The sequence below is a fragment of the Macaca fascicularis genome, chromosome 11 (genome assembly GCF_037993035.2).
Source record: "Macaca fascicularis isolate 582-1 chromosome 11, T2T-MFA8v1.1".
Taxonomy (NCBI): domain Eukaryota; kingdom Metazoa; phylum Chordata; class Mammalia; order Primates; family Cercopithecidae; genus Macaca; species Macaca fascicularis.
This window is the reverse complement of record NC_088385.1, coordinates 58184822-58212669: the sequence shown is the minus strand read 5'-3', so window position 1 is coordinate 58212669 and position 27848 is coordinate 58184822. Positions and strand designations below refer to the sequence as shown.

The window sequence follows — 27848 nt, the reverse complement described above, 5'->3', positions numbered from 1 at the left end:
TTCCTGCTTGTCCTCTGTGTCCTAGGCTCAAAGCTAGGCACTCACATACCTGGGTCCAGTTAATCTTTCAGAGGCTCTTTCCAAGCAGGAATAGTCACTGTTTCTACAGATGAGCTGGAGCCGGAGGAAGCCCAGCATGTCTGTGACTGGCCCAAGACCCACCACTAGTAAATATCAGGCCTGGGATTCAGCCCCAGATGGGTCTGACTTGAAAGCATGGGCTCTTTCCATTACACCACACTGCTCCAGGATATGCCATGTTACCGCCACCATGCCGAGCTCAAGCCAGCACCCCGAGTGAGCCTCCCTACTTCACTCCAGCTTAGGAAAGAGGAACCTAACCTGGAGGCTGCAGGGAAGGGAGCAGCCTAAACATAATGCAAGGCAGAAAATTGGAGGTGGAGCAGTGGCCCTGGGTCTGAGCCTAGCCATCTGGGGGGCGGGGGAGGCCCTGAAAGCATTTTTCTCTCAGCCCACGATCTTGTCTTTCACCATTTCATCCACTCAGGCTGAAGCTGGGGATGGGGATTTGGTACCAGATAGAGATGGGAACTCAGGAATGTGTCTCATGAGAGGGCAGGAAAGGAATGGGGAAGTGTCTTCTTTGTGCCTTGTGGGGTTCCCTTGGCCTTTTATCAATTGTATCCCATCGCATTGTCCCCGGTAGCACTGTTAGAGGTTTGTGGCCCAGATTGACCCTTTGCTCTGTCATCTTTTAGGATCAGCTCATCAGGAACTCAGGATCTGGTACCTGCCTGACATCCCAGGACAAAAAGCCAGCCATGGCCCCCTGTAATCCCAATGACCCCCATCAGTTGTGGCTCTTTGTCTAGGACCCAGATCATCCCCGGAGAGAGCCCCCACAAGCTCCTCAGGAAACAGGATTGCTGATGTCTGGGAACCTGATCACCAGCTTCTTGGGAGGCCGTAAAGATGGATTTCTAAACCCACTGGGTGGCAAGGCAGGACCCTCCTACTCCTTGCAACAACATTGGGCCCATTTTCTTTCCTTCACACCAACGGAAGAAACCATTAGGACATATATTTAGCCTAGGGTTTTCCTGTTCTAGAAACAGAGGCTTCCAAAGTAGGGAAGGTAGCTGGGGGAGGGTTCAGGGCAGCAATGCTGAGCTCAAGAAAAGTACTTCAGGCTGGGCACGGTGGCTTATGCCTGAAATCCTAGCACTTTGGGAAGACAAGGTGGGAAAATGGCTTGAGCCCAGGAGTTCAAGACCGGCCTGAGCAACATAGTGAGGATCCCATCTCTATGCCCGCCCCTGCCCCCTCACCAAAAAAGAAAAATAGCTGGGCATGGTGGCTTACGCCTGTAGTTGCAGCTACTCAGAAGGCTGGGGTGGGAGGATTGTTTGCGCCCCGGAGGTTGAAGCTATAGTGAGCCTTGATTGTGTCACTGCACTCCAGCGTAGGCAACAGGTGAGACTCTATCTCAAAAAAAAAAAAAAAAAGAAGAAAAAGAAGAAGAAAAGAAAAGAAAAGTACTTCTACAGCCATGTCCTGATTCCTTGATCATCCAAAGTACCTGCAGAGTCCAGTGAAATGATATTTTTTGGCTGGGCACAGTGGCTCACACCTGTAATCCTAGCACTTTGGGAGGCCAAGGCAGGTGGATCACCTGAGGTCGGAAGTTTGAGACCAGCCTGGACTACATGATGAACTCCATCTCTACTAAAAGTACAAAAATTAGCTGGGCATGATGGCACACACCTGCAGTCCCAGCCACTTGGGAGGCTGAGGCAGGAGAATCGCTTGAACCCAGGAGGCAGAGGTTGCTGTGAGCCAAGGCCACACCATTTCACCCCAGCCTGGGCAACAAGAGCAAAACTCCATCTCAAAAAAAAAAAAAAAGTATATTCTAACAGATGGATCAGAGGTCTGAGAGATCCTCCCTTGCTAATATTACCCAAAGTCTGTAAATTATTTACAGATATCTCCCTGACAGGTGTCCTTTATCTTACTTGATCTATACAATAATCCTGTGGAAAGACAGGACAGAAACCACTGTGCCCATTTTACAGATACAAAAACTGAGACACAGGTAAAGGGGCTTGTCTGTAGTCCCATAGCTAGCAGATGGCTGGAGCCAAGACTGAGGTTTGTTCTTCAATGCTGAGCCAGGGCTCCTTCCACTGCACCACAAGAACACTAGACCACTTGCCACCAGCCTTCTTGTTCCCTCTTCCTCCATTCTGATCATTTCTAGCTGGCTGGCCTCCACAGAGCATAGGAAAACAGAGCCAGGGCCAGGCGCGGTGGCTCATGCCTATAATCTCAACACTCTGGGAGGCCGAGCCAGGTGGATAACCTGAGGTCAGGAATTAGAGACCAGCCTGGCCAACATGGTGAAACCCCATCTCTACTAAAAATATAAAAATTAGCCGGGCATGGTGACGCACACCTGTAATCCCAGTTACTCGGGAGGCTAAGGCAGGAGAATTGCTTGAATCCAGGAGGCAGAGGTTGCAGTGAGCCAAGATCGCGCCACTGCACTCCAGCCTAGGCAACAAGAGCAAAACTCCATCTCCAAAAAAAAAAAAAGAAAAGAAAAGAAAAACAGAGCCAGGTAGCTACTGTGAAGACAGCACACTTAGGAATCCTGGGATGTTAGTGTTAAAAGAAAGCTCCTAGAGCCAGTGATTCTCAAGTTTGTCCCAGAGCCCTTTTTTCTAAGCCCCATATGGAAGGTAGATTAAAAAAACAAAGTAGCATGAGTGAAATTAAGAGAGGGACAGGCAACGCCTTCCAGCCCCTAACTTCTAAAGGTCTGGAAGCACAACCAGAAAATCATGTAGCCCAACCCTATCATTTTCACATTATGAAACTGAGTCCAGATAAGTTAATCTGTCCAAGGTCACCCAACAAGATATCAGTAGCCCTGGGGGTAAGGACTCTGATAAGGCGCGGGAGGGTCCTGGAAAGCCTGAGGCAGGAGGAAGAGTGTGCAGAGTTGAGCGTGTCTGGAAGGCTGATCCACTGCTGGGTCTACATCAAGGCCCCATGGGGAGCAGACCCGGCTGCACATGGCTCTTTTGCTGGAAGAAGAGCATGGCTGTGCAGACGACTAGAATTTCATCTGGGAAGGCTTCTTTGGACTGTCAGTAGCAGGATTTCACCAAATGAGGGTGCTATGGGACCACAGTTGTCTCTTGTTCCCATGCAACTCAACCCTGCAGGAGGCCTCCCACATCCCTGAGAGCCTTCTGGACCTTGTAGAGGAGATATTCTTGGGTAGGCCAGCCAAAAGGAGAGGAGAGAGTGGCCAGGGTACGACCTGGAGTAGGGAAGGGAAAAAGTTCCCGGAAAGAAGAGAATTGGATGAGAGGTCTCAGTGGAAATAAAGGTTTTCTGGCATTGGTCAAGGAAACTCACGTTGTGTTCCTCTTACCTGTGTTGTCCCTTAGCCGAATTAGTTGATTTGGGCTATGAAGAACCACACACATCTGAAAAGTTCTGTTACAGTCACTGTCTCGTGTCCCTAAACATTCTCTGGACCTAAATCTAGCCTGTGTATTGTGTCAAGCACGTGGAGACGTGAGACATGAAACGAGGTCCTGTCCCCGTGGAACTCACACGCTAAATGTAAGCAAATCATGGCAAGCCTGGAGATGCTCCAAGAGGTGCTGGAGGAGTTGGAGCAATTCCTTCCACTTAGGGAATCCGGTAAGGCCTCACAAAGATGGCAATGTTTGACCTACGACCTCGGAAGACGAGTCCTCAGATGGGAAGGGCTCAATAAGCAGAGATGTCACAGGCAGCAGCCTGGCAGGAGCAAAGCCACAGAGGACACGTGGCCCCAGTGGGTCTGAGAAACCCAGAGGACACTGGGGTGAGGGAGTGATGGGTGTAGAAGCTGGAAGATCAGAGTTACATTGTGAATTTCAGGGGCCCTAGGCACTTTCGCCTTCACGGGGCTCTTGCTCCATTCAAAAAAAAATTAATGTTATGACTATGTTGGTATAAAGATGAATGTAATCCAGGTTGATTGTATTTTCTTTATTTACTCTGGTTTTAAAAGAAGCTAAAACATTGCTATGGGCCCTGGGCACTGCACCTACTGTGCCTACTGGGTAACTCAGCCCTGCAGAAGAGTGGGTTGGGGCCCAATTGAGAGAGGCTTTGGTAGGTCCGGTAAGCCACAGGGAGTCATGGAGCCTAACCCTAGCCTTATTCTTGGTTGCATTAAACATCCAAACGTGGATCCCAGTATCCCTCATACTGTCTATGGTATCACCCAACAGCTCCCCAGGCCAGTCATATGATGTAGCCCAACCAAGGTGCCCAGCTGTGTCAAGAAGGCTCCACCTGCCCCCAAATAGCATAGCACTTCCTAGGCGCAGTCAGCCAAGAGTTACTCCCAGGGAGTGGGAGATGCAGCAGGAGGGAGACACAGGCTGTGCCCAGAGAGTAGGTCTGGGTTCAGGGATGAGGGGAGGACTAGGGAAGGGAGGTGGTGGAGAAGAGGGAGAAGTGTTGGGAAGGCTCAAGAAACTAGCTTCAGCCAGGCACCAATGGCTCACAACTGTAATCCCAGCACTTTGAGAAGCTGAGGCGGGCAGATCACTTGAGGTCAGGAGTTCAAGACCAGCCTGGCCAACATGGCGAAACCCAGCCTCCACTAAAAATACAAAAGTTAGCCAAATGTGGTGGCATGCACCTGTAATCCCAGCTACTTGGGAGGCTGAGGCACAAGAATCACTTGAGCCAGGGAGGCAGAGGTTGCAGTGAGCCGAGATTGCATTCTAGCCTGGGTGACCGAGTGAGACTCTGTCTCAAACAAACAAACAAACAAACAAGAAACTAGCTTCTTCATGGCATTTTCCTTAGTCAAGCCTGGCCTGGCCGTAACAACACCCGTATTCTTCCTTAAAACCCACCCCTCTGACCATTCTCAGCTAACCTAAGGCCCCTACCTGTTAAAACCCTGCTGCTAGCCCTGTGTTACTATCTCCTGGCTCTAGGAGTCTCTCACTCTAGCATTAAAGAGCTAAGCCTCTCTGGGGATCCGCTTCCCACATGAGGAGTATTGGGGCCATTGCCACAAATAGCTAGATGTCCCAGAATTTATTCTTATTTTTAATTACCAAAGTAATACTATGCCAGCCTAGCCAACATATCAAAACCCCATCTTTACTAAAAATACAAAAATTAGCTGGGCGTGGTGGTGGGCACCTATAATTCCAACTACTCACGAGGTTGAGGCAGGAGAATCGCTTGAACCAGGGAGGTGGAGGTTGCAGTGAGCTGAGATTGCGCCATTGCACTTCAGCCTGCGCAACAGAGAGAGACTCTGTATTTAAAAAAAAAAAAAAAAAGTAATACTGTGGAGTAGTCAAGTGATCTAGAAAAGTCAGGTTTAAAAAGGTGAAATTTGCTACTTGGGAGGCTCAGGTGGGAAGATCGCTGGAGCCCAGAAGGTCAGGGCTGCAGTAAGTTGTGATTGTGCCATTGCACACCAGCCTGGGCGACAGAGACTCTGTCTCAAAAAAATGATAAAGCTGCATAGTATTCCATAGCAGGGTTAAACCTTTTTTTCAGTCTTTATTCAGTCTTCCTCTACTGATAAATACTTAGTTTTTTTCCAATTTTGCAACAAGCTTTGTGACAAACTATACTATAACCCACAACCTTGAACATTTATTTTTGTGCCTGTTTCGTTTTGAGACTGGGTCTTGTTCTGTCACCCAGGCTGGAGTGCAGTGACACAATCATGGCTCACTGCAGCCTCGATCTCCCATGCTCAAGGGATCCTCCCGCCTCAGCCTCCCGAGTAATGGGACTACAGGCATGTGCCACCATGTTTTTTTCATGTTTTGTAGAGACAAGTTCTCATTATGTTGCCCAGACTGGTATCAAACTTCTGGCCTCAAGCAGTCCTCCCGCCTTGGCTTCCCAAAGTGCTAAGATTACAAACATGAGCCACCATGCCTGACCAGAGTTTATCTCAAAAGAATTCATTCCTAGAATCGGCATGCAACGTCAGAAGAAATGCAATGCCTCAAAATTTAAGTCATTGTCTGGCCAGGCAGATGGCTCACGCCTGTAATCCCAGTACTTTGGGAGGCTGAGGTGGGTGAATCACTCGAGCTCAGGAGTTTGCGACTAGCCTGGGCAACATGGTGAAACCTCGTCTCTACAAAAAATACAAATATTAGCCGGGCATGGTGGCTGGCACCTGTAGTCCCAGCTACTTGAGGGGCTGAGATGGTAGGATCGCTTGAGCCCAGAAGGCAGAGGTTGCAGTGAGTTGAGATCATGCCACTGTACTCTAGCATGGGCAACAGAATGAGACCCTGTCTTAAAAAAAAGAAAAAATTTAAGCCATTGTCTAGGCCTAACCCTAAGAGTAATAATTTTTTTTTCTTTTTTTTTTTTTTTTTTTTTTTTGAGATGGAGTCTTGTTCTGTCACCCAGGCTGGAGTGCAGTGGCACAATCTTGGCTCACTCCAACCTCCACCTTCAGGGTTCAAGCAATTCTCCCTGCCTCAGCTTCTTCCCAAGGAGCTGGGATTACAGCTCCCAAGTACAGGGATTACACCACCACGCCCGGCTAATTTTTGTATTTTTAGTAGAGACGGGATTTCGCCATGTTGGCCAGGCTGGTCTGGAACTCCTGACCTCAGGTGATCCGGTCCTGCTGTGATGTCAAGAGGTAACCTTCAGGAGGCCCTCAAGCCTCCTCTTGGACTCCTCATCCTGGGGCTAGAGGCCAGAGGAAGCAGGGAAGTGGGAGGAGAATGACAAAAGAGGCCTTGGGTTCCCTAGCACAGCTCACCCCTCTTCCCTGAGGTTCACTTTGTGCCAGACGCTGAAGGGCAGGCTGGAGAGCAAGCTCTTCAGGTTATCTGAGCAACAAAGTGCAACCACCCTGAACAGCTCAAGACCCTGAAAAGGTGACTGTGCAGATTCCTTCAACCCAGGCCTCTCCCACCCCTGTAGCCATGAAACTTGGATTCTGGAGTGTTCAGGCAACAAAAGCCCTGGGTGGGCAGGTGATGGTCCTGCTTCTGTCTAGCTTTCTGGCTTCTCCCTGCCTAATTCCAAACCCTGTGCGTTGCTACCATGACTGCTGCACCCAGCTACCAGTCCTCTGCTCTGGAGCCTGCAGTGGCTCTGATCATTTTGTGGCCAACCCAAGGGTCCTCTGCCCACCTCAAGGCACAGTGCAACTCCTTTCTCTCTCCTTTTATTTATTTATTTAATTTTTTTTTTTTTTTTTTTTTGAGACAGAGTCTTGCTCTGTCTCCAGGCTGGAGTGCAGCAACCTCCGCCTCCCGGGTTCAAGTGATTCTCCTGCCTCAGCCTTCTGAGCAGCTGGGAGTACAGAAGTGCGCTACCATGCCCAGCTAATTTTTGTATTTTTATTTGTTTTTTTCTGTTTTTTTTTTTTTTTTTTTGAGACGGTGTCTCGCTCTGTCGCCCATGCTGGAGTGCAGTGGCATGATCTCAGCTCACCGCAAGCTCTGCCTCCCGGGCTCACGCCATCCTCCTGCCTCTGCCTCCCGAGTAGCTGGGACTACAGGTGCCCACCACCACACCCCGCTAATTTTTTGTAATTTTTTAGTACAGGCGGGGTTTCACCGTGTTAGCCAGGGTGGTCTCGATCTCCTGACCTCATGATCCGCCCACCTTGGCCTCCCAAAGTGCTGGGATTACAGGCGTGAGCCACTGCGCCCGGCCAATTTTTGTATTTTTAGTAGAGATGGGGTTTCACCATGTTGGCCAGGATGGTCTCGATCTCTTGACCTTGTGATCTGCCCGTCTCAGCCTCCCAAAGTGTTGGGATTACAGGCGTGAGCCACTGCGCCCGTCTGCAACTCCTTTTTCTTTCTTTTTTTTTTTTTTTTGAGACGGAGTCTCGCTGTGTCTCCCAGGCTGGAGTGCAGTGGCGTGATCTCGGCTCACTGCAAGCTCCGCCTCCCGGGTTCACGCCATTCTCCCGCCTCAGCCTCCCAAGTAGCTGAGACTACAGGTGCCCGCCACCACGCCCGGCTAGTTTTTTGTATTTTTAGTAGAGACGGGTTTCACCATGTTAGCCAGGATAGTCTCGATCTCCTGACCTCGTGATCCACCCGCCTCGGCCTCCCAAAGTGCTGGGATTACAGGCTTGAGCCACCGTGCCCGGCCTCCTTTTTCTTTCTTTTACAAACTGTGACAAAGCCTTTCATCTCTTGCAGGAACCTCGGCTCCTCGTTCTCCCTCTGCTCTTCACCCTCCATCTACCCTCATAGCCCTCAGACTGTCTTCACATCCCGAGGATCCCTTCCTCTACCCTGCCCCACATTCTCCTCTGGGAGCCCCTTCTTGGCTCTCCATCTGAAAGGGCCCAAGCCTGTTTCTCAGTACTTTCCTCCCCCAGAATTCTCTCCACTGCATCTACTTGGCTTTTGTGTCTGCATTTACACCTATGCCTGCATCCTGGGGGCATGTGCCATCTCCCTCTTTGGGCAGAGAGAGTTGCTGTGTCTTCCTTGCCCTTGCTAACCACTGCCCCCTCCTCCACTATCCCCCGGCCTCCAGCTGCTAGTGCACGGGGCAAGTCTCTGCAATTACGGTGCCACTGAGGACAATGAGGGAGTGATGGATGATGAGGGGTGCTCCCTTAGGGAAAAACCAGCCCTGGTTCTCCATCTTATTTCTGAAAAAGAGTTTGTTGGCTGCTTTTCAATTAAAAGCAGATGATTAATTCAGCTCTGGCCTTGTTCTGTCTTTGAATAACAGATACACTAGTTTACTTGAAAAGAAATACTTTCATTTGTATTTCCATGTCACCTGTGATTTTCCCTGCCTTGCACCCTCAGCCCTGCCAGTTGGCAAGAAGACGGTCAGCAAAGCTGCTGCTAAGAGGAGTATAAAGAGGGCTTGGTCCAAGCAAGAGGGCAGTGGTCTAGTCCATCGGCAACATGCTGCGCTTCCTGGTGTTCGCAACCCTGGTCCTTTATGGTAAGTGGATCATGTGGCCTGAAGTCTACAGGGAGGGGGACTTGGGCAGGAGGGTCAGCAAATCTTCCCTAAGCCCAGGCCAGCACCCTGTCCCAGGACAGGTGGGACGCTCTGCCTGCAGAGTGTCCTTTACTCTCCTGGAGGCCAAGATAGAAAAGATCAGGGCCACTGGCTATTCAGGCCCCTCTGGGTGGCAGGTCCCTGGGCCACAAAGCAGAGAGAAGCCCCTTCTGGTAGTGGGGTGGGTCCCTGGGCTTCCCCACCACCCCCATTGACAGGAGGACTTCCTCAGCAGGTACCTGGCTGGGGTGTGCACTGCAGGCCCTGCACGCTGGAGAATCCTGCCAAAGCATTAGGGGGGTGGGGGGGGTCAAAGAATGGGGGGGTCTCTTCAGGCCAAAGGGTGATCTTGAGCAAGGAGGAGCACACAAGGAGCCTCTGGGGCCTAGTCTGGTGGTTTAAGAGAGGTCCTTCATAGCATGCCAGAGTTCTGGGAACACCCGGGGGAAACAGAAGGCACCCAGGCACCCCTGCTTTCAAAAGGGACTCAGAGAACTCACAGCTGGGCCCCTCATTTATTAGAGAGGAGCTGTGAATTTGCAGACAAGGCCAACATTCCTCAAAACACAACCGCCACCCCCCACCCCTACCCCTGGCTGACCCCACGCTTAGTCATCACTCACTTTTCTTCTGCCCCACAAAGGACACAGCACCCAGGACTTTCCGGAAACCAACGCCCGCGTAGTGGGAGGGACTGAGGCCGGGAGGAATTCATGGCCCTCTCAGGTGGGTGTTCCTTCCCAGCCCCAGACTTCCACCCAAATAAGAGCGCAGCGCATGACATAAGGTGTGTGTGTTTGTGTATGTCCCTATCAACAAGCAGCTCTCCAACTGTCTAGGTTCTAGATTTTAAAGATGGATGGGATCAGGCTTAGGTGGTTTTCTAAATGCAAAAGGGCTTGGAGGAGGGTATTTATACACGAACCACACTCCCTCTTCAAGGCACACACCCAAACACAAGATACATTTGTATTCCCAGCGACAGCACTTGTGCCACGCAAGAAAGACTGGGTGCCAGACACACACCTTGGACTCCACATACCTTGAAACTCACATGCACACCACTCTACACTGCCACACTGTGTGTGTCACAATGCTTGCACGCGTGCACACACACACACGTACAGCATGCGACTTAGTTGGCTATTTAGAGTTTCCACTTTCCTAACAGGGCAGCTGGGCCCTGATTTAAGCAATCTAAACATGTAAACCTGGCAAATTAAGTGGCGAAGATCCACACTTTGAGAGGATATCACTGCAACCAGAGTTTCAGCTTATAAAAGTCTGAGCCCCAGTTTTCAGGAGTAGAGCTATTACATAATATGAGGTGCTAGAGGAAGAGATATGAACTGATAAAAATGAACATCCCATTGGTATTTCTTTCTTTTGTTTTTCTTTGAGATGGAGTTTTGCTCTCATTGCCCAGGCTAGAGTGCAATGGCATGATCTCAGTTCACTGCAACCTCTGCCTTCTGGGTTCAAGCAATTCTCCTTCATCAGCCTCCTGAGTAGCTGGGATTACAGGCGCCTGTCACCATGCCCAGCTAATTTTTGTATTTTTAGTAGAGACGGGGTTTCACCATGTTGGCCAGCTGGTCTCAAACTCCTGACCTCACGTGATCCGCCCGCCTCAGCCTCCCAAAGTGCTGGGATTACAGGCGTGAGCCACCGCGCCTGGCCTCCCATTGGTATTTCTAAGTAGTCCCTGAAGTGGGGATTCAGGAGATGTCTTGAAAACACTGAAGGTAGAGCTCTGGAGACCTAAGCCTGTGGGGCTTAGGTGATGGAGCAAATCTTTGGCTATAGTTCCTCTTTTTTTTTTTTTTTTTGGTGGGGGGAGCAGGGGAGCAGATGGAGTCTCGCTCTGTCACCAGGCTGGAGTGCAGTGGCGCGATATTGGCTCACTGCAACCTCCACCTCCTGGGTTCAAGCGACTCTCCTGCCTCAGCCTCCCGAGTAGCTGGGACTACAGGCGCGTGCCACCATGCCCGACGAATTTTTGCATTTTTAGTAGAGATGGGGTTTCACCATGTTGGTCAGGATGGCCTCGATCTCCTGTCCTCGTGATCCACCCACCTTGGCCTCCCAAAGTGCTGGGATTACAGGCGTAAGCCATGGTGCCCGGCCTATAGTTCCTCTTTAAGGGAGAACAGAGGTAGGAGTTCCAAAAAAGGAGTTGCAATGGGTTCTAGGTCCATTGCAACAACCTAGAGAGATAATGCCAAATACACTGTGTGCCTTTACTCTTCATTCATGTACACAGCAAACATCACCAAATGATGGAGCATCCCTTCCTGCTGACCCCAGAAGCATCTACACACCCCTTATCAATGCCACACTCCAGGTGGCCACTACCAACCAATTAGTAGTAATTGGCAGGTCAGATGAAACCTATTTGCCATCCCTAGCCCAGAAAGAGAATGTTTTGAAGGACAGCAGGACTTTAAGGAGGTGACATGTAGTTTAAGGCAAAGTCTTTTATATTTAATTATTTTTGATGTAGAGGTGAGATCTCACTATGTTGCCCAGGCTGGTCTCCAGCTCCTAGGCTCAACTGATCCTCCTGCCAAAGCCTTCCAAAGTGCTGGGATTACTGGCATAAGCCACTGCGTCCGACCTGGGGCAAAACCTTTTGAGAAACACCAACCTATCCCTTCTTTCTTTCCTCCCCATCTAGATTTCCCTCCAGTACCTGTCTGGAGGTTCCTGGTATCACACCTGCGGAGGGACCCTCATCAGACAGAACTGGGTGATGACAGCTGCTCACTGCGTGGATTCGTAAGAAAAACAAAGACGAGCTTTCCTGGGCCCCTGGAAGGGGAAGGGGCTGACCCTTCTGAAAGATAACATAACTCTGCCCTCTCTGGACAGCACTTCAGGGACTGGGCAGTGGCCCTTTCCTGTTCAGGGCCTGCAGGGAGGTAGTACGGTGAAAGTACAAATTTTGGAGCCAGGGAAGCTCAAATTCAAATCTTGCTCCACTAAATTCTAGCTATGTAGCCTTGGGCAACTATGCTCCCATTCTCCTATCTCTAAAATGGGCTAAGAACATTTACTCTGTAGAAATGTTGTGAGGATTGAGTAAATATGTAAGTGCTTAGTCAACATCTGACTGGTGACTACTTTTTCCTATTTGTCTTGGGCAATGGTTTTCATACTTCAGCATGTGTCAGAATCACCTGGAAGGCACACATTGCTGGGCCCCACCCAGCAGAGTTTCTGATTTGGTAGGTCCAGGGTGAGGCCTGATAATTTGCATTTCTAACAAGTTTCCAGGTGATGTTCATGCTACTGGCCCAGGAACCACACTTTAAAAATGACCAGCCTAGAAGTCTATGCTTCCTTCAAAATATTGGTGCCTGAGAGCCATTATTTCATTTATGTGCACTACACCTCTCCCAGGTTACAAGATATTCAGCCTATGATGTTAAACTCAGAAAATGAAAGTGATGGTAGTTTTTTTCACTTCCACAAGTTAGTCAATTAGGGAATGAAAGAGCTTGTTACTCTCTCATTTTGGAAAGTCTTATATCCCTCCTCTACCTGGACCAGGTGAGATGGGTTCCTGTCCTAAGATAAGAAAGAAAACCTGGGCACAGTGGCTCACACCTGTAGTCCCAGCTACTAGGGAAGCTGCGGTGGGAGGATCACTTGAGCCTGGGAGATTGAAGCCAGCCTGGGCAACACAGCAAAACCCCATGTCTTAAAAAAAAAAAAAAGAACTTTTCTTTAATAATAATAATAATAAAAGGATGGTTTTCCAACTTTTCTCTAAGTGGGAGAAAGAGAAGGTTTGAGTCCCCTGGATGACTCAAGACTTCCTTCTCTCACGCCAGCCCGAAGACTTTCCGCGTGGTGGTTGGAGACCATAACCTGAGCCAGAACGATGGCACCGAGCAGTACGTGAGTGTACAGAAGATCGTGGTGCATCCATACTGGAACAGCAATAACGTGGCTGCCGGGTAGGAGCAAGTCCAAGCTGGCCCTGGGCTGGGCAGTGAGGCCTGACTAGCCAACAACTGGCTGCCTTCACCTGTTCTTTCAGAGAGCTAGAGGGACTGCATGGCCTGAAGCCTGGACAATGACTCCTGGCCTGGCCTTTAGTTAAGGAGCCGAGCTGAGCCTGAGAGAGGGCACCATGTCCTAGAGGGAGCAATGAGCTGGCTCATTCATCCAGGAGGACTTTGAGAATTTACGTTCTGGGCCAGGCACGGTGGCTCATGCCTATAATCCCAACACTTTGGGATTCCCCCATTCTCAACTTCCCTGCCTTGCAAAGGTCAGCGCTAGGCTGCAATACCAATGTCCCACCAGCAGATGCTGCTGTTAAACATAGAATGTTTACCTGTTAAACTGTAATTGCTCTAGTTTGAGGCTTAGCAAGTGAGCCCCGTCCTTCTTCAAAATCGTCACTTTCCAATTGCACAAGGATACAAATGCTGAAAGAGGGCCAGTATATATGCTGACCTCAGGGAAGAGCTGATCCCATGAGTGAGCAGTCTCCTTTTCTCCTGCAGCTATGACATCGCCCTGCTGCGCCTGGCCCAGAGCGTTACCCTCAATAGCTATGTCCAGCTGGGTGTTCTGCCCCAGGAGGGAGCCATCCTGGCTAACGACAGTCCCTGCTACATCACAGGCTGGGGCAGGACCAAGAGTAAGTTGCCTACATTGGCACAATCCACCACGGGGATCTTGATTACGTAGCTGAGCTTCTAAGGCACCTTTTTCTGTGGTCCTAGGTGCTTATGGCCAGAGACCAGGAGCTAAAGGAACCATAGATACAATAACTGATGCATTATATCAAGCTAAGAATGGGCTGTGAAATACTTGACAGATTCATGGACTCTTAGAACAAAAAAAGACTTTACCACAGATAATTTTTTTTGTTACCAGCCCCTCATTTTAAAAATTAATTTATGGCCAGGCGCGGTGGCTCACGCCTGTAATCCCAGCACTTTGGGAGGCTGAGGCGGGCAGATCACGAGGTCAGGAGATCGAGACCATCCTGGCTAACACGGTGAAACGCTGTCTCTACTAAAAATGCAAAAAATTAGCTGGGCGTGGTGGCGGGCGCCTGTAGTCCCAGCTACTTGGGAGGCTGAGGCAGGAGAATGGCGTGAACCCGGGAGACGGAGCTTGCAGTGAGCCGAGATCGTACCACTGCACTCCAGCCTGGGCAACTGAGCGAGACTCCATCTCAAAAAAAAAAAAAAAATTTATTTATTTATTTAGGGACAGGGTTTCGCTCTGTCACCCAGGCTGCAACCTCTACTTCCTAGGCTCAAGTGATCCTCCCACTTCAGCTGCAACCTCTACTTCCTAGGCTCAAGTGATCCTCCCACCTCAGCCTCCTGAGTAGCTGAGACTATAGGCATGTACCACCACACTCAGCTAATTTTTAAATTTTCTTGTAAAGATGGGATCTCACTATATTGCCTAGGCTGGCCTCAAACTCCTGAGCTTAAGAAATCCTCCCACCTCAGCCTCCCAAAGTGCTGGGATCACAGGCATGTGCCACTGCATCCAGCCAGCCCTTCATTTTATACATGAGGAAACCAAGGTCCAAAGAAATTAAGGATCCTTAGCTGAGCGTGGTGGCATGAGTCTGTAGTCCCAGGTACTCAGGAGGCTGAGGAAGGAGGATCACTTAAGCCTGACCAACATGGAGAAATCCCAACTCTACTAAAATTTCACAATTAGCCAGGCATGGTGGTGGATGCCTGTAATCCCAGCTACTCGGCAGGCTGAGGCAGGAGAATTGCCTGAATCTGGGAGGCAGAGGTTGTGTGAGCCGAGATTGCTCCATTGCACTCCAGCCTGGGCAACAAGAGTGAAACTCCATCTCAAAAAAGAAATGGAAACAAGCATGCACAATCCCAGTTCTGCTCCATGGAGCTTGCAGGAGGAAACGGAACAGACAGATAAATCATCCACAAATAAGGCCATTCCATGGTACAACTAAGTTATCTACGAGTGGAAAGAGCAGGAGTAGGGTTGGTGACTTGGAGCCTAGGTACAGTAAGCAAGGCTGCCTCCCTGAGGGAAGGGTCCTGTGCAGCCATATAAAGAGAGAAGACAGAAGGATCCACCACACGCAACAGGCAGAGAGAAGGAGTTTGCCCTGAGTTCAGCTTTCACGAGAGTTTGGGAAGGTGTGGCAAGGGTGGAAGGTTTTTCCACTGGACAACATTTGGAGCTGACCGCCATTGCTATGTGTCCTGTTCAGCCAATGGGCAGCTGGCCCAGACCCTGCAGCAGGCTTATCTGCCCTCTGTGGACTACGCCATCTGCTCCAGCTCCTCCTACTGGGGCTCCACTGTGAAGAACACCATGGTGTGTGCTGGTGGAGATGGAGTTCACTCCGGATGCCAGGTGAACACTTGCAGGGGGTGTCAGAAGTCCCACCCCAGATGCCACCATTCTCTGCCTATCCCTCTACCCCTCTTCCTCACCTCCGTATTCCACACTTACTCTTAGTCTGACACAGACTCAATTTTCTACTCTGGCATCTAAGTGAGAATGATTCTGTGCTGGTAACTCTATACACACAGAAACTCAAAGTTGAAAGGAACCTTAAAATTGTATCTCGCTCAATGCCCTCACTTCAAAGTTTGTACGTGGCCCAACATTTGTATGTTGTTGTTGGTATATGTGTGTGTTCTTAGAATTTGTTACTTAGATTTTTTTTTTTTTTTTTTTGAGATGGAGTTTCACTCTTGTTGCCCAGGCTGGAGTGCAATGGGACGATCTCAGCTCACAGCAACCTCCGCCTCCCGGGTTCAAGCAATTCTCCTGCCTCAGCCTCCCAAGTAGCTGGGATTACAGGCATGCGCCACCACACCCAGCTAATTTTTTCTATTTTCAGTAGAGACAGGGTTTCTCCATGTTGGTTAGGCTGATCTCGAACTCCTGACTCAAGTGATCCGCCCGCCTTGGCCTCCCAAAGTGCTGGGATTACAGGCGTGAGCCACCACGCCCAGCTGAATTTGTTACCTAGATTTTTTAATGGAAGCGATGGAGCAAGCCTGGAGAGGTGGTTGTGATGGTGTATAAGCAGTACCCTGCCTCCCCTCACCCATCAGTCCAACTTCTCTTGCAGTTCCTCCACCACCGTCCCTTTGCCCCAGTGATATTTCTGGTGGTATGTACAGGTGAGTTTGATAAGGGAAAGTGCACAAAATAATTTTATAATAGCTTATATATAACAAATATAACCTTCCTCTATTTTGACAAGATCAATCAGCCACAAACCATCTTACAGATTTCTCTTTTTAAGTTTTATCATTATTATTATTTTAAGATAGAGATGGGGTCTTGCTTTGTGGCCCAGGCTGGTCTCAGACTCCAGGGCTCAAGTGATCCTCTCACCTCGGCCTCCCAAAGTGCTGGGAATACAGGCATGAGCCACCATGCCCCACCCTAGATTTCTTAGTGCAGTTTAACAACTGTTCATTATGTATCTACTATAGGCCAGGCATTGTGCTAACTGCTGAGGATACAAAGATGGATCAAACAGTGTCAAGTAAAGGAACTAGAGGCACAGACACACAATAGAACATTGTAATACAGTGTGGTTAAGTGTTAATAATCAGGATGTGCATGGGTGATAGGGAAGCCCAAGGGTAGGTACTTACCTCTACCTACTGGGGCTAGAAAAGACCTGCCTTCCCCAAGAAAGTAGAATCTGTAGCTGGTCCTGAGGGGTAAACAGGAATAGGCCAGGCAAAAAGGAGAAAAGACATTCAGAGGGAGGGAACAGCATGAATAAACGCAGGGGGCCAAGAAACAACCTAGAGTATATAGAGAATTATGGGGCATTCCCTAAGGCTACAGTAGAGCAGAGGCTGGAGGTCCACAAGCCAAATCTAGCTCATTGCTTGCTTTGTATGACCCATGAGCTTAGAACGGTTATTACATTTCTATTCTTATATGTGTGTGTGTGTGTGTGTGTGTGTGTGTGTGTGTGTGTGTGTGTGTGTATGTTTTTTTTTTTTCCTGAGATGGAGTCTCACTCTGTCACCCAGGCTGGAGTACAGTGGCGCAATCTCAGCTCACTGAAACTTCTGCCTCCCGGGTTCAAGCAATTCTCCTGCCTCAGCCTCCTGAGTAGCTGGGATTACAGGCACGCACCACCACGTCCAGCTAATTTTTGTATTTTTAGTAGAGACAGGATTTCACCATGTTGGCCAGGCTGGTCTCAAACTGGCTGGTCTCGGACTCCTGACCTCGTGATCCACCTGCCTCTGCCCCCAAAGTGCTGGGATTACAGGTGTGAGCTACCGCGCCTGGCTCTCTCTCTCTCTCTCCCTCTCTCTGTGTATATATATATTTTTGTTTGTTTGTTTGTTTGTTTTGAGACAAGGTCTCACTCTGTTGCCCAGGCTGGAGTGCAGTTGTACCATCATGGTTCACTGCAACCTCTGCCTCCTGGGCTCAGGTGATTTTCCCACCTCAGCCTCCCTAGTAGCTGGGACTACAGGCACACACCACCACACCCAGCTAATTTTTTGTATTTTTTATAGAGACAGGGTTTCACCATGTTGCCCAGGCTGGGATTATTAATTTATTAATGGTAAGGAAAAAAAATCAGAATAATATGTCATGACACATGAAAAATATATAAAATTTCAGTGCCCATAAATAACATTTCATTGGAACACAGTCACAGTTGCTCATTTACAACTGTTTATGGTTTTTTTTTTTTTTTTTTTTTTTGAAGAGACAAGGTCTTGCTCCATCACTCAGGCTGGAGTACAGTGGTGCCATCTTGGCTCACTGCAGCCTCAACTTCCTGGGCTCTAATGATCTTCCCACCTCAGCCTCCCAAGCAGCTAGGATCACATGCACATGCCATCACACCCAGCTAATTTTGTTTTGTTTTTGGTAGTGACAAGGTCTCACTATGATGCCCAGGCTGGTCTTGAACTCCTGGCCTCAAGCAATCCTCCTGCCTTGGCCTCCTAGAATACGGGGATTATAGGCATGAGGCACCATGCCCAGCCTATGGCTGCTTTTGTACTACAACACAAAGTAGTTGTAACCAAGACTGTATGGCCTGCAAAGCCTGAAATATGTACTATTTGGCCCTTAACAGAAGAGGTTTGCCGACCCCTGGGCTAGAATAGAAGCTACCACCATACTAGGAAATGTCAAGAGGCAAGACTAGAGAGGCAAGCAAGAGCCGTACAACTCAGGGCTTCAAATGCCAGGCTTGGGGACATGAATCTTATCTCTTGGGCATTGGGAAGCCATCGAAGACTTCTGAACAGGAGACTAGTACAACCAGATTCACCTTTTAGAAGTGTTCTTTAGGCATGTTTTTGAAGAAGGCAAGAAAGGCAGGGAGATTGCCTAGAGGGCTATTGCAATGATCTAGGCAAGAAGTTTGAGGGCCTGAATTAAGGCAGTGGTGACAGGAACCGGAGGAGGGAAGGAGTAGGATCTCGAACAACAGTCAAGCATCTGGTTTAAGTGATTTGGGGGAGGGCATTGTTGCCCTGAGACAAGATTTACAGAGTTTGAGAGAGATGATGACTCTGGTTCCGGACAAGCTTTGTCTGAGATCTATACCTGAGATTCAGGTATAGCAACTGGTAAGAAATTTGTTGTCTTTTTTTATTTGTTTGTTTGTTTGTTTTTGAGTCTCCCTCTCTCACCCTCAGGCTGGAGTGCAGTAGCACTATCTCAGCTCATTGCCACCTCTGTCTCATGGGCTCAAGTGAGTCTACTACCTCAGGCTCCTGAGTAGCTGGGATTACAGGCATGTGCCACCACGCCTGGCTAATTTTTGTATTTTTAGCAGAGATGGGATTTCCCTATGTTGGCCAGGCTAAGTCTTGAACTCCTGACCTCAGCCTCCCAAAGTGCTGGGATTACAGGCATGAGCCACCACGCCTGGCCAAGAAATTAGATAGAAAGAGTGGGGCCTCGGGGAAGAGCTGGTCTAGAGATACCCACTGAGAACAAATCAGATCCCATCCCAGGGAAAAACTGTTGAATGAGAAAAGAGCAGTGGGTTGGGAACGAACTGTCAGCACATAAATACTTGAGTGTTTCAGGGATAGGTGGAGGACAAAGAAACCACTAGGATCTAAGAAAGGAGAAGTACATGTAAGATAAAAATCTGGTAATAAGGGTATTATGAAATCTCAGGAAGTACTTACAGATATCACATAATATACAATTCACCCAGAAGCCACAGTAGATAAGAGCTGAAAGTGGCCACTCTGGCAATTGTAACCTTGGCAAGAGCTGTTTCAGTGGAGTGGTGAGGGCAGAAGCTTGTCTGAAGGGTAAGGAATAAAGAGGCAATAAGAAATATAACTGGCCGGGTGTAGTGGCTCATGCCTATAATCCCAAGATTTTGGCAGATTGAGGTAGGAGGATCACTTCAGCCCAGGAGTTAGAGACCAGCCTGGGAAACATAGGGAGACTTCATCTCTACAAAATTTTAAAAATTAGGCCAGGTGCGGTGGCTCATGCCTGTAATCCCAGCACTTTGAGAGGCCGAGATGGGCGAATCATGAAGTCAGGAGATCGAGACCATCCTGGCTAACACGGTGAAACCCCGTCTCTACTGAAAATACAAAAAATTAGCCGGGCATGGTGGCAGACGCCTGTAGTCCCAGCTGCTGGGGAGGCTGAGGCAGGAGAATGTCATGAACCCTGGAGGTGGAGCTTGCAGTGAGCAGAGATTGTGCCACTGCACTCCAGCCTGGGCGACAGAGCAAGACTCTGTCTCAAAAAAAAAAAAAATTAGCTGGATGTGGTGGAGTGCACCTGCAGCCCCAGCTACTTGGAAGGCTGAGGTGGAAAGATCACTTGAGCCGAGGAGTTCTAGGCTGCAGTGAGCTATGATTGCACCACTGCACTCCAGTCTGGGCAACAGAGTGAGACCCTGTCTCAAAAGAGGACAAAAAAAAGGAAGAACAAAAATGTCTGGTAGCTTTAAGGACAGCAAGTCATGGAGGGAATGGATCTTCTAAAAGAAAAAAATTGGCCGGGCACAGTGGCTCACACCTGTAATCCCAGTGCTTTGGGAGGCCGTGGCAGGCAGATCATGAGGTCAGGAGTTCGAGACCAGCCTGGCCAGCATGGTGAAACCCTGCTCTACTAAAAATACAAAAAATTAGCCAGGCATGGTGGCACGTGCCTGTAATCCCAGCTACTCAGGAGGCTGAGGCAGGAGAATTGCTTGAACCTAGGAGGCAGAGCTTGCAGTGAGCCGAGATCGCACCACTGCATTCCAGCCTGGGCGACAGAGTGAGACTCCGTCTCAAAAAAAAAAAAAGAGAAAAGAAAACTGAGTGCATAAATAGGCAGAAAGGAAAGAATCCTGTAGAGTCAGAGAGAGGTAATAATAATAATGGATGGCACAAGATCCCACAGGAGAATAAAGATATGGAACTAAGAGCACAGATGGAGCTGGCTCTGAAGAGGGATACCAGATGTGCACACAGACATGGAAAAGTTTGCAGGATTTGGGAGCCGAACATTGGCAGGTGTTCTACATTATTGCTTGTAGTTACTCATGAACTAGGAGGAGTCAATTTGACTGCTGAAAATGAAGGGGACAGGGTTGTATGGGTCTGGAATAGTTAATGTGAATGGGAGGATTGTCTTCCAAGATGTTGCTGATTGGTTGTTTGGAGACCAGACTATGACCACATGGGTATATGATTCACTCTGTTTTACTCAAAAGACAGTTTCCTGTATGATTGGGGTAAAAGGACAGGATTACAGATCAACTGCAAGGTCCAAACTAGATGGAGGAGAGAGAGAAGCTGGCAGGAAGCTGGCAGGAGGCTGGCAGGCTGGCTGAAACTATAAAATGAAAGGGTTAGGCCAGGCGCAGTGGCTGATGCCTGTAATCCCAGTGCTTTGGGAGGCCGAGGTGGGCAGATCACGAAGTCAGGAGATCGAGACCATCCTGGCTAACATGGTAAAAACCCTGTCTCTACTAAAAATACAAAAAATTAGCCAGGCGTGGTAGCGGGCGCCTGTAGTCCCAGCTACTAGAGAGGCTGAGGAAAGAGAATGGTGTGAACCTGGGAGGCGGAGCTTGCAGTCATCCGAGATCGCGCCATTGCACTCCAGCCTGGGTGACAAAGCAAGACTCCGTCTCAAAAAAAAAAAAAAAAAAAAAAAAAAAAAAAGATTAAAAAGTTTTTTGGGTGTATGAGTGCAAAGAACCATGGAAATAAACTAGCCAATTCATCCTAGTTTGCCCTAGACTTTCCTGGTATTAACATTTAAAAGTCCTGTATCCCAGGGACTCTACCTGGGAATAAGGGGGAAAATAGAGAGACTAATGCATAATGCAACCTCTTCTAGGCCCTCATCAGCCAGCTTCACCTATAACCTCCTAAGGTTTAACCTTTCTGAGTGAATACACATGGCTGTGCTCTCCCATAAGCCCTGAGCTCTAAAAAACGAGTATTTTTCTTCTGGCTGCCACTCCAAATTGACAATTCTCGGAGGCAATTGTGTCCCCAGGTCCTCCCCACTGGAGTTTCTCAAATACTGTGTCTTCTGGGCTTTCAGAGTTCTGGGTCTCCAACCCTTCTCCTCAGAGTGGATTCACTTAGAATCTCCCATTTCAATCAGCCTATCCCCACTGAGTTCTCTTCCAACTGTTCCTTCTGCTCTAAAATCCTCAGCCCCACCCTCCAGCTCTCCAGAGGCTTGGTCTCTTTTCAGGTCAATTAGTACAAGACAATAGTATTATATGCAATTCATTTATCTATCATTCCTCTAGCCCCTGAAATACTCTCAAATCTCTAATAGAATTTAGGTGGAAGAGACTGTTTTGTTTTGAGTACAATAATCTAAAGAAAACATCCTTTCCTAAATAGCAGTTAGGGTGGAGTACAGGTAGTTCCACTTTAAAATAATTACCCCTGGCTGGGCACGGTGGCTCATGCCTATAATCCCAGCACTTTGGGAGGCTGAGGTGGGAGGATCACTTAAACTCAGGAGTTAGAGATTAGCCTCAGCAACATAGGGAGACCCTGCCTCTGCAAAAATTTAAAAAATTAGCCAGGCAAGGTGGCGCACACTGTGGTCCCAGCTACTTGGGATACTGAAGTGGGAGGATTGTTTGAGCTGAGATTGAGACTGCGGTGAGCTATCATCATACCACTGCTCTCCAGCCTGGGCAGAGGCTCTGTCTTTAAAAAAAAAAAAAAAAAAGTCGGGCTCAGTGGCTCATGTCTGTAATCCCAGCACTTTAGGAGGCCACAGTGGGTGGATCACCTGAGGTCAGGAGTTCAAGACCAGTCTGACCAACATAGGGAAACCCCATCTCTACTAAAAATACAAAATTAGCCGGGTGTGGTGGCTTATGCCTGTAATCCCAGCTACTTGGGAGGCTGAGGCAGAAGAATTGCTTGAACCTGGGAGGTGGAGGTTGCGGTGAGCTGAGATTATGCTATTACACTCCAGCCTGGGCAACAAGAGCGAAACTCCGTCTCAAAAAAAAAAAAAAAATTAACGGGGCATGGGGCCGCACATCTGTAGTCCCAGCTACTCTGGAGTGTGAGGCAGGAGAATCACTTGAACCTGGGAGGTGGTGGTTGCAGTGAGCCGAAATGGCACTACTGCACTCCAGCCTCGGTGACAGAGCAAGACTCCCGTCTCAAAACAAAACAAACACACACACAGAATTACCCCAATTTGAAAATTTGGTCTCTTTCCCTAGTTTTTTTTTTTTTAAGTTTTACTTTTGTTTGTTTTTGAGACAGAGTCTTGTTCTGTCGCCCAGGCTGGAGTACAGTGGGGTGCTCTCAGCTCACTGCAACCTCATCCTCCTGGGTTCTTGTGCCTCAGCCTCCTCAGAAGCTGGGATGATAGGCATGTGCCACCATACCTGGCTAATTCTTTTTGTATTTTTAGTAGAGTCGGAGTTTCGCCATGTTGGCCAGGCTGGTCTCAAACTCCTGGCCTCACGTGATCTGCCCACCTCGGCCTCCAAAATGCTGGGATTACAGGTGTAAGCCACCACACCTGGCCCCAAGTTTTACTTTTTATTGTAGCTTAAGTTGACAAATAAGATTATGGAGCTCAATAACAGAAAAGAATAGCTACTCTAGTTCTCCCACCCCACAGGAGGCCACTTTCAACTCTTCAGCTGATTCTTTTGGTGTCTACATCTATATCTTTAAAATTATATACTTACACTGCTATTTTTCAGTTGAGACATTATGGCAGATGTGATTCTCTTTATTTTTTATATACATATACCTGCCCTCCAAGCATGACATTTTCTGATCACCACCTCAACCTCTCAAAATACTTTGGTTAGATCAACATTCGGTATTTACTATGATTATACCAAATACTATTTGCAACAAAATCATGTGATATATTCTAGGTTTACTTTTCATTTGCTGCATAACTTTTTTTTTTTTTTTTGAGACAGGATCTTACTCTGTCTCCCAGGCTGGAGTGTAGTAGTAGCACAATCACAGCTCACTGCAGCCTTGAATTTCTGGGCTCAAGAAATCCTCCCACCTCAGTCTCCTTAGTAGCCAGGAAGACAGGCACATGCCACCACACTCAGCTGATTTAAAAAATTTTTTTTATAGAGATGGGGGTCTCACTTTGTAGCCCAGGCTTGTCTCAAACTCCTGGCTTTAGCTTAAGCAGTCCTCCTGCCTCAGTCTCCCAAAGTGCTGGGATTACAGTCCTAAACCACCATGGTCAGTCCTCGCTGCACAACTTTTCAATTTTCCCTGTTAATAATTATCTTTTTTATTTGCTTAATATAGTCAATTTTTCATTAATTCAACCCCACACACTCTCCACTAATTTGTTAAGTGACCTGTATCATCTTCTCTTGACCTAGTGGTCTATGTGGATCTATTTGCATTCATTGTGAGGGACACTTAATGGGTGGGTTTTCCTGGAAACTCCAGACCTTTGATCCAGAAAATGTTGTTTATTTGTTGATTTCCTCCCACTCTATTTTCTTTTCTCTTTCTAGAATTTCTGTTATTCACATGTTTACCTCCTAAGCTGGTCCTCTTATTTTCTCTATATCTTGTTTATTCTACTTATATTCCAACTCTTCTAGTCTATCATTTCTAAATCTATCAAAGTTATAATTTCCAAAGGCTCTTTTTGCTGTCTGAATGTTCTGTTTGGTAGTATGCCGTTCTTATATCATGGATGCATATTAGTCGTGTTTTTTTTTTTTTTTTGTGAGATGGAGGCTTGCTCTGTCGCCCAGGCTGGAGTGCAGTGATACAGTCTCAGCTCATTGCAATCTCCAGCTCCTGGGTTCAAGTGATTCTCCTGCCTCAGCCTCCTGAGTAGCTGGGATTACAGACATGTGCCACCATGCCCGGCCAATTTTTGTATTTTTAGTAGAGATGGGGTTTCACTATGTTGGCCAGGCTGGTCTTGAACTCCTGACCTCAGGTGATCTGCCTGCCTCAGCCTCCCAAAGTGCTGGGATTACAGGTGTAAGCCATCGTGCCTGGCCTATTAGTCATGGTTTTATTGCTTGTTTTCTTCTCCCTACATAGTCTTGGTTGCCTTCATTTTTTATTTAGCTCCTTGTTTCTTTGTTTCAATCTTTATTTTTATATTAGAGGCATTCTTTAGATGTTTAGGGATCCTTAACCATCTGCTTTTTTCAGAGTGGGGGTGGTATTTTTATCCAGAATGGGTGGGCTGATTGGTAGCTCTGAGCCTTAGATAGGGTTCATCAATAGTGGATTCTCTGTCAGGCAATCTGGCTGGGCCACTTTAGTGGAGGACCTCCAATGTCAGTATCTTTAGGTCTTTCCTCTTGTGCTGTTCAGTTTTGTTTTGTTTTGTTTTGTTTTTTGAGACAAGAGTCTCACTGTGTCGCCCAGCCTGGAGTGCAGTGGTGTGATCTCGGCTCACTACAAGCTCCACCTCCCAGGTTCATGCCATTCTTCTGTCTCAGCTTCCTGAGTAGCTGGGACTACAGGCGCCCACCATCACGCCCGGCTAATATTTTTTATTTTTTATTTTTTAGTAGAGACAGGGTTTCACCGTGTTATTCAGGATGGTCTCAATCTCCTGACCTCGTGATCCACCTGCCTCAGCCTCCCAAAGTGCTGGGATTACAGGCGTGAGCCACCGCGCCTGGCGGGCTGTTCAGTTTTTCCAGAGAAGTATCTTCCCGTTTTATGTATGGCATTATGGATCTGGCATTCTGGAAGCTGAGTAAGAGGGAGGCAAGAACATAGTCCATAAACCCAGGTTCCCAATTGAGCACGTAACCCAATATATCACTTTCCTCTTCATTCCAGTTTAGTTTAGCATGTGTTGACTACCAAGTCTAAATACTTGGTCTAATTATACCCATTGGTGTAAATGCTGGGGATAAAGAAATTATTAGAATGCCCTATTTTTGCCACCCTAAGTTCAATTTAAGCCAATAAAAGCAATTGAACTTTAGATGTTTGAAGTTCTATGCTAGCATTGTGGAGAGGAAAGATCTTGGTAAGAGTTTTTGTCTCAGGAAGCTCATAGACATGTGTGGGAGGCAGAAACAAATTATGAAACCAAAATACAAGGCAGAACATGAAAGAAGTGCAGCAAAAGAGAAGAAGTATTGTGGTTGTTTAGAAAGGAAGAAGAGATTCATTTTGATTGTGGGGACATGAAGGAAGTGGAGATTTGCATTGGAGCTTTAAAACTGTACAGAATTTCACAACCAGAGACACGGGGCGGGGGGAGCGCAAGCAAAAGCCCAAAGATCTGGAGTGTTAGGACTCTGTTTCTCCTCCCTGCAGGGTGATTCTGGGGGTCCCCTCCATTGCTTGGTGAATGGCAAGTATTCTGTCCACGGAGTGACCAGCTTTGTGTCCAAGCAGGGTTGTAATGTCTCCAGGAAGCCTACAGTCTTCACCCGGGTCTCTGCTTACATTTCCTGGATAAATAAAGTGAGTCCTCTCAAATGATGGGTTGAAATGGGGTCACCTGGAGACCCACACACTGGCTGGGTTGGGGAACAAAAGTTGGATGGACTGGGCAAGCCATCACCTTCCTTACTACATTCATGTGTTTACTCCCTTCCCTTCCTTCCATAGCATACTTTCCCTCAATAATGCTGCCATCCTGAATTCCCTCCCCTCCACATACGCACAGAGCAGACTTCACTGTATTATTTATTGCTTAGGGTAGGACAGCGGCAACATCAAATCTGAACCAGGCACATATCAGTGCCTTCCTAAGTCGAAGCCCAGGGAAAAACAGGTTCTGAAAGGCCTGCGTACTCCTAGGCAAGGGAAGGAGGCACCGACTTCCTCTCCCACAAGGTCTTTCTAAGGACATTAGGATAATTTGCTCTAACTTTTTTTTGAGACGGAGTCTCACTCTGTCACCCAGGCTGGAGTGCAGTGGCTTGATCTCAGCTCACTGCAGCCTCTGCCTCCTGGGTTCAAGTGATTCTCTTGCCTCAGCCTCCCAAGTAGTTGGGATTATAGGCATGTACCACCACACCCGGCTAAATTTTTTCTGTATTTTTAGTAGAGATCGGGTTTCACCATGTAGGTCAGGCTGATCTTGAACTCCTGACCTCAGGTGATCCACCTGCCACCCAAAATGCTAAGATTACAGGCATGAGCCACAGCGCCAAGCCTACTCTAATTTTCGAAAGGTTTTACCACCTTAAATAATGCTTGAGAGTTAGGTGAGGCTCTGCCTACACTGACCTGGTAGAAAGGCCACACAACACATTTCACTGTGCCCTCCACCCTTCAAACACATTCTGGAGCCTTGTGTATTAATCTTGGCTCACGGCCATTTTAAGGTCTGTCTTTGCCACTGTGTTCTGGGTATGTACCTATAACACTGAGCTGTCCTATCACAGTTGAGGCTGACTTCCTGCCGCCCTGTCCTCCACACCCTGTCAACTTCCCATAAACCCAGTACAAAACCATACTTAACTTGGAGCCCTGAGGAAATAAGAAAGGAGGTAGGCAGGAGTTACTGACTGTGGACATAACTGTCTTTCCTTCAGACCATTGCCTCCAACTGAACATTTTCCTGAGTCCAATGACCTTCCCAAAATGGTTCTTAGATCTGCAACAGAACTTGCGATCATCAAGTAAAAAACATTCTAAAAGACTATTGAGCCATTGATAGAAAAGCAAATAAAACTGGATATACATTATCATACTGTGTCTATTTGTAATTAAGCCCTCCAGAGCAGGGGTCCCTATGCCTGATGATCAGTCACTGTCTCCCATCACCTCCAGATAGGACCGTCTAGTTGTAGGAAAACAAGCTCAGGGCTCCCACTGAGTCTACATTATAGTGAGTTGTAAATTAGTTCACTATATATTACAATGTACACAATAAATACAATGCCCTTGAATCATCTCAAAACCATCCCCGACCCTGGTTCGTGGAAAATTGTCTTCCATGAAACTGGTCCCTGGTGCCAAAAAAGTTGGGGACCACTGATTTAGAAGAAATGCAGTTATAGGATCCAAGTTGGATTTCACCACATCTGTGGGCAGGGTCTTCCCTTTGCTGCTACCTCTACCAGTCCACAACACAAACCCAGTGAGAGTAGTTTTATGTTATACATTTTGGGTTACTTTAGGATCTACCTATCCACTAATCTGTCCATCTGCCCTATTCCTGTGGATATTTACTATATTTGAAGGCACAGAGTGCTTTAAAAAGTTCCCGAGTGGGCTGGATGCGGTGGCTCACGCCTGTAATCCCAGCACTTTGGGAGGCTGAGGTGGGTGGATCACCCGAGGTCAGGAGTTTGTGACCAGCCTGGCCAACATAGTGAAACCCCATCTCTACTAAAAAAAATACAAAAATTAGCTGGGTGTGGT

General features: G+C 47.9%; 2 protein-coding genes across 6 annotated transcripts in view; both read left to right on the top strand.

The window, feature by feature from the left end:
* The window catches only part of GALNT6 (polypeptide N-acetylgalactosaminyltransferase 6), a 41173-nt gene extending 37179 nt beyond the window's left edge, over window positions 1-3994 (top strand). For 2 of the 5 annotated variants that reach the window (XR_012420255.1, XM_074006915.1), the window contains one exon: window positions 720-1692. Coding sequence is in view for 3 of the 5 variants with exons in the window: in XM_074006915.1 (XP_073863016.1) it covers window positions 720-833 (114 nt within the window). In the remaining 2 variants the exon portion in view is untranslated. Of the gene's footprint in view, window positions 1-719 lie in introns of all 5 variants that reach the window. The other 3 variants (XM_005570889.5, XM_045365275.3, XR_012420256.1) reach the window with 2 other exon arrangements.
* Window positions 3995-8896: 4902 nt separating this feature from the next.
* Window positions 8897-27169, top strand: CELA1 (chymotrypsin like elastase 1). The gene is made up of 8 exons (XM_045365270.2): window positions 8897-8958; window positions 9662-9744; window positions 11696-11796; window positions 12855-12980; window positions 13536-13672; window positions 15245-15390; window positions 25788-25937; window positions 27017-27169. The coding sequence occupies exons 1-8, from the start codon at window positions 8919-8921 to the stop codon at window positions 27032-27034; spliced, it is 801 nt and encodes a 266-aa protein (XP_045221205.1). The 5' UTR covers window positions 8897-8918; the 3' UTR covers window positions 27035-27169.
* The last annotated feature ends 679 nt before the right edge of the window (window positions 27170-27848 follow it).

Bases quoted from the DNA above. Each gene is read 5' to 3' on its own strand.
- CELA1 (XM_045365270.2), top strand. From the start codon at position 8,919: ATGCTGCGCTTCCTGGTGTTCGCAACCCTGGTCCTTTATG. The intron at 9,745-11,695 runs GTGGGTGTTCCT...CTCCCCATCTAG, and splicing joins GGAATTCATGGCCCTCTCAG to ATTTCCCTCCAGTACCTGTC. The intron at 11,797-12,854 runs GTAAGAAAAACA...CTCTCACGCCAG, and splicing joins GCTGCTCACTGCGTGGATTC to CCCGAAGACTTTCCGCGTGG.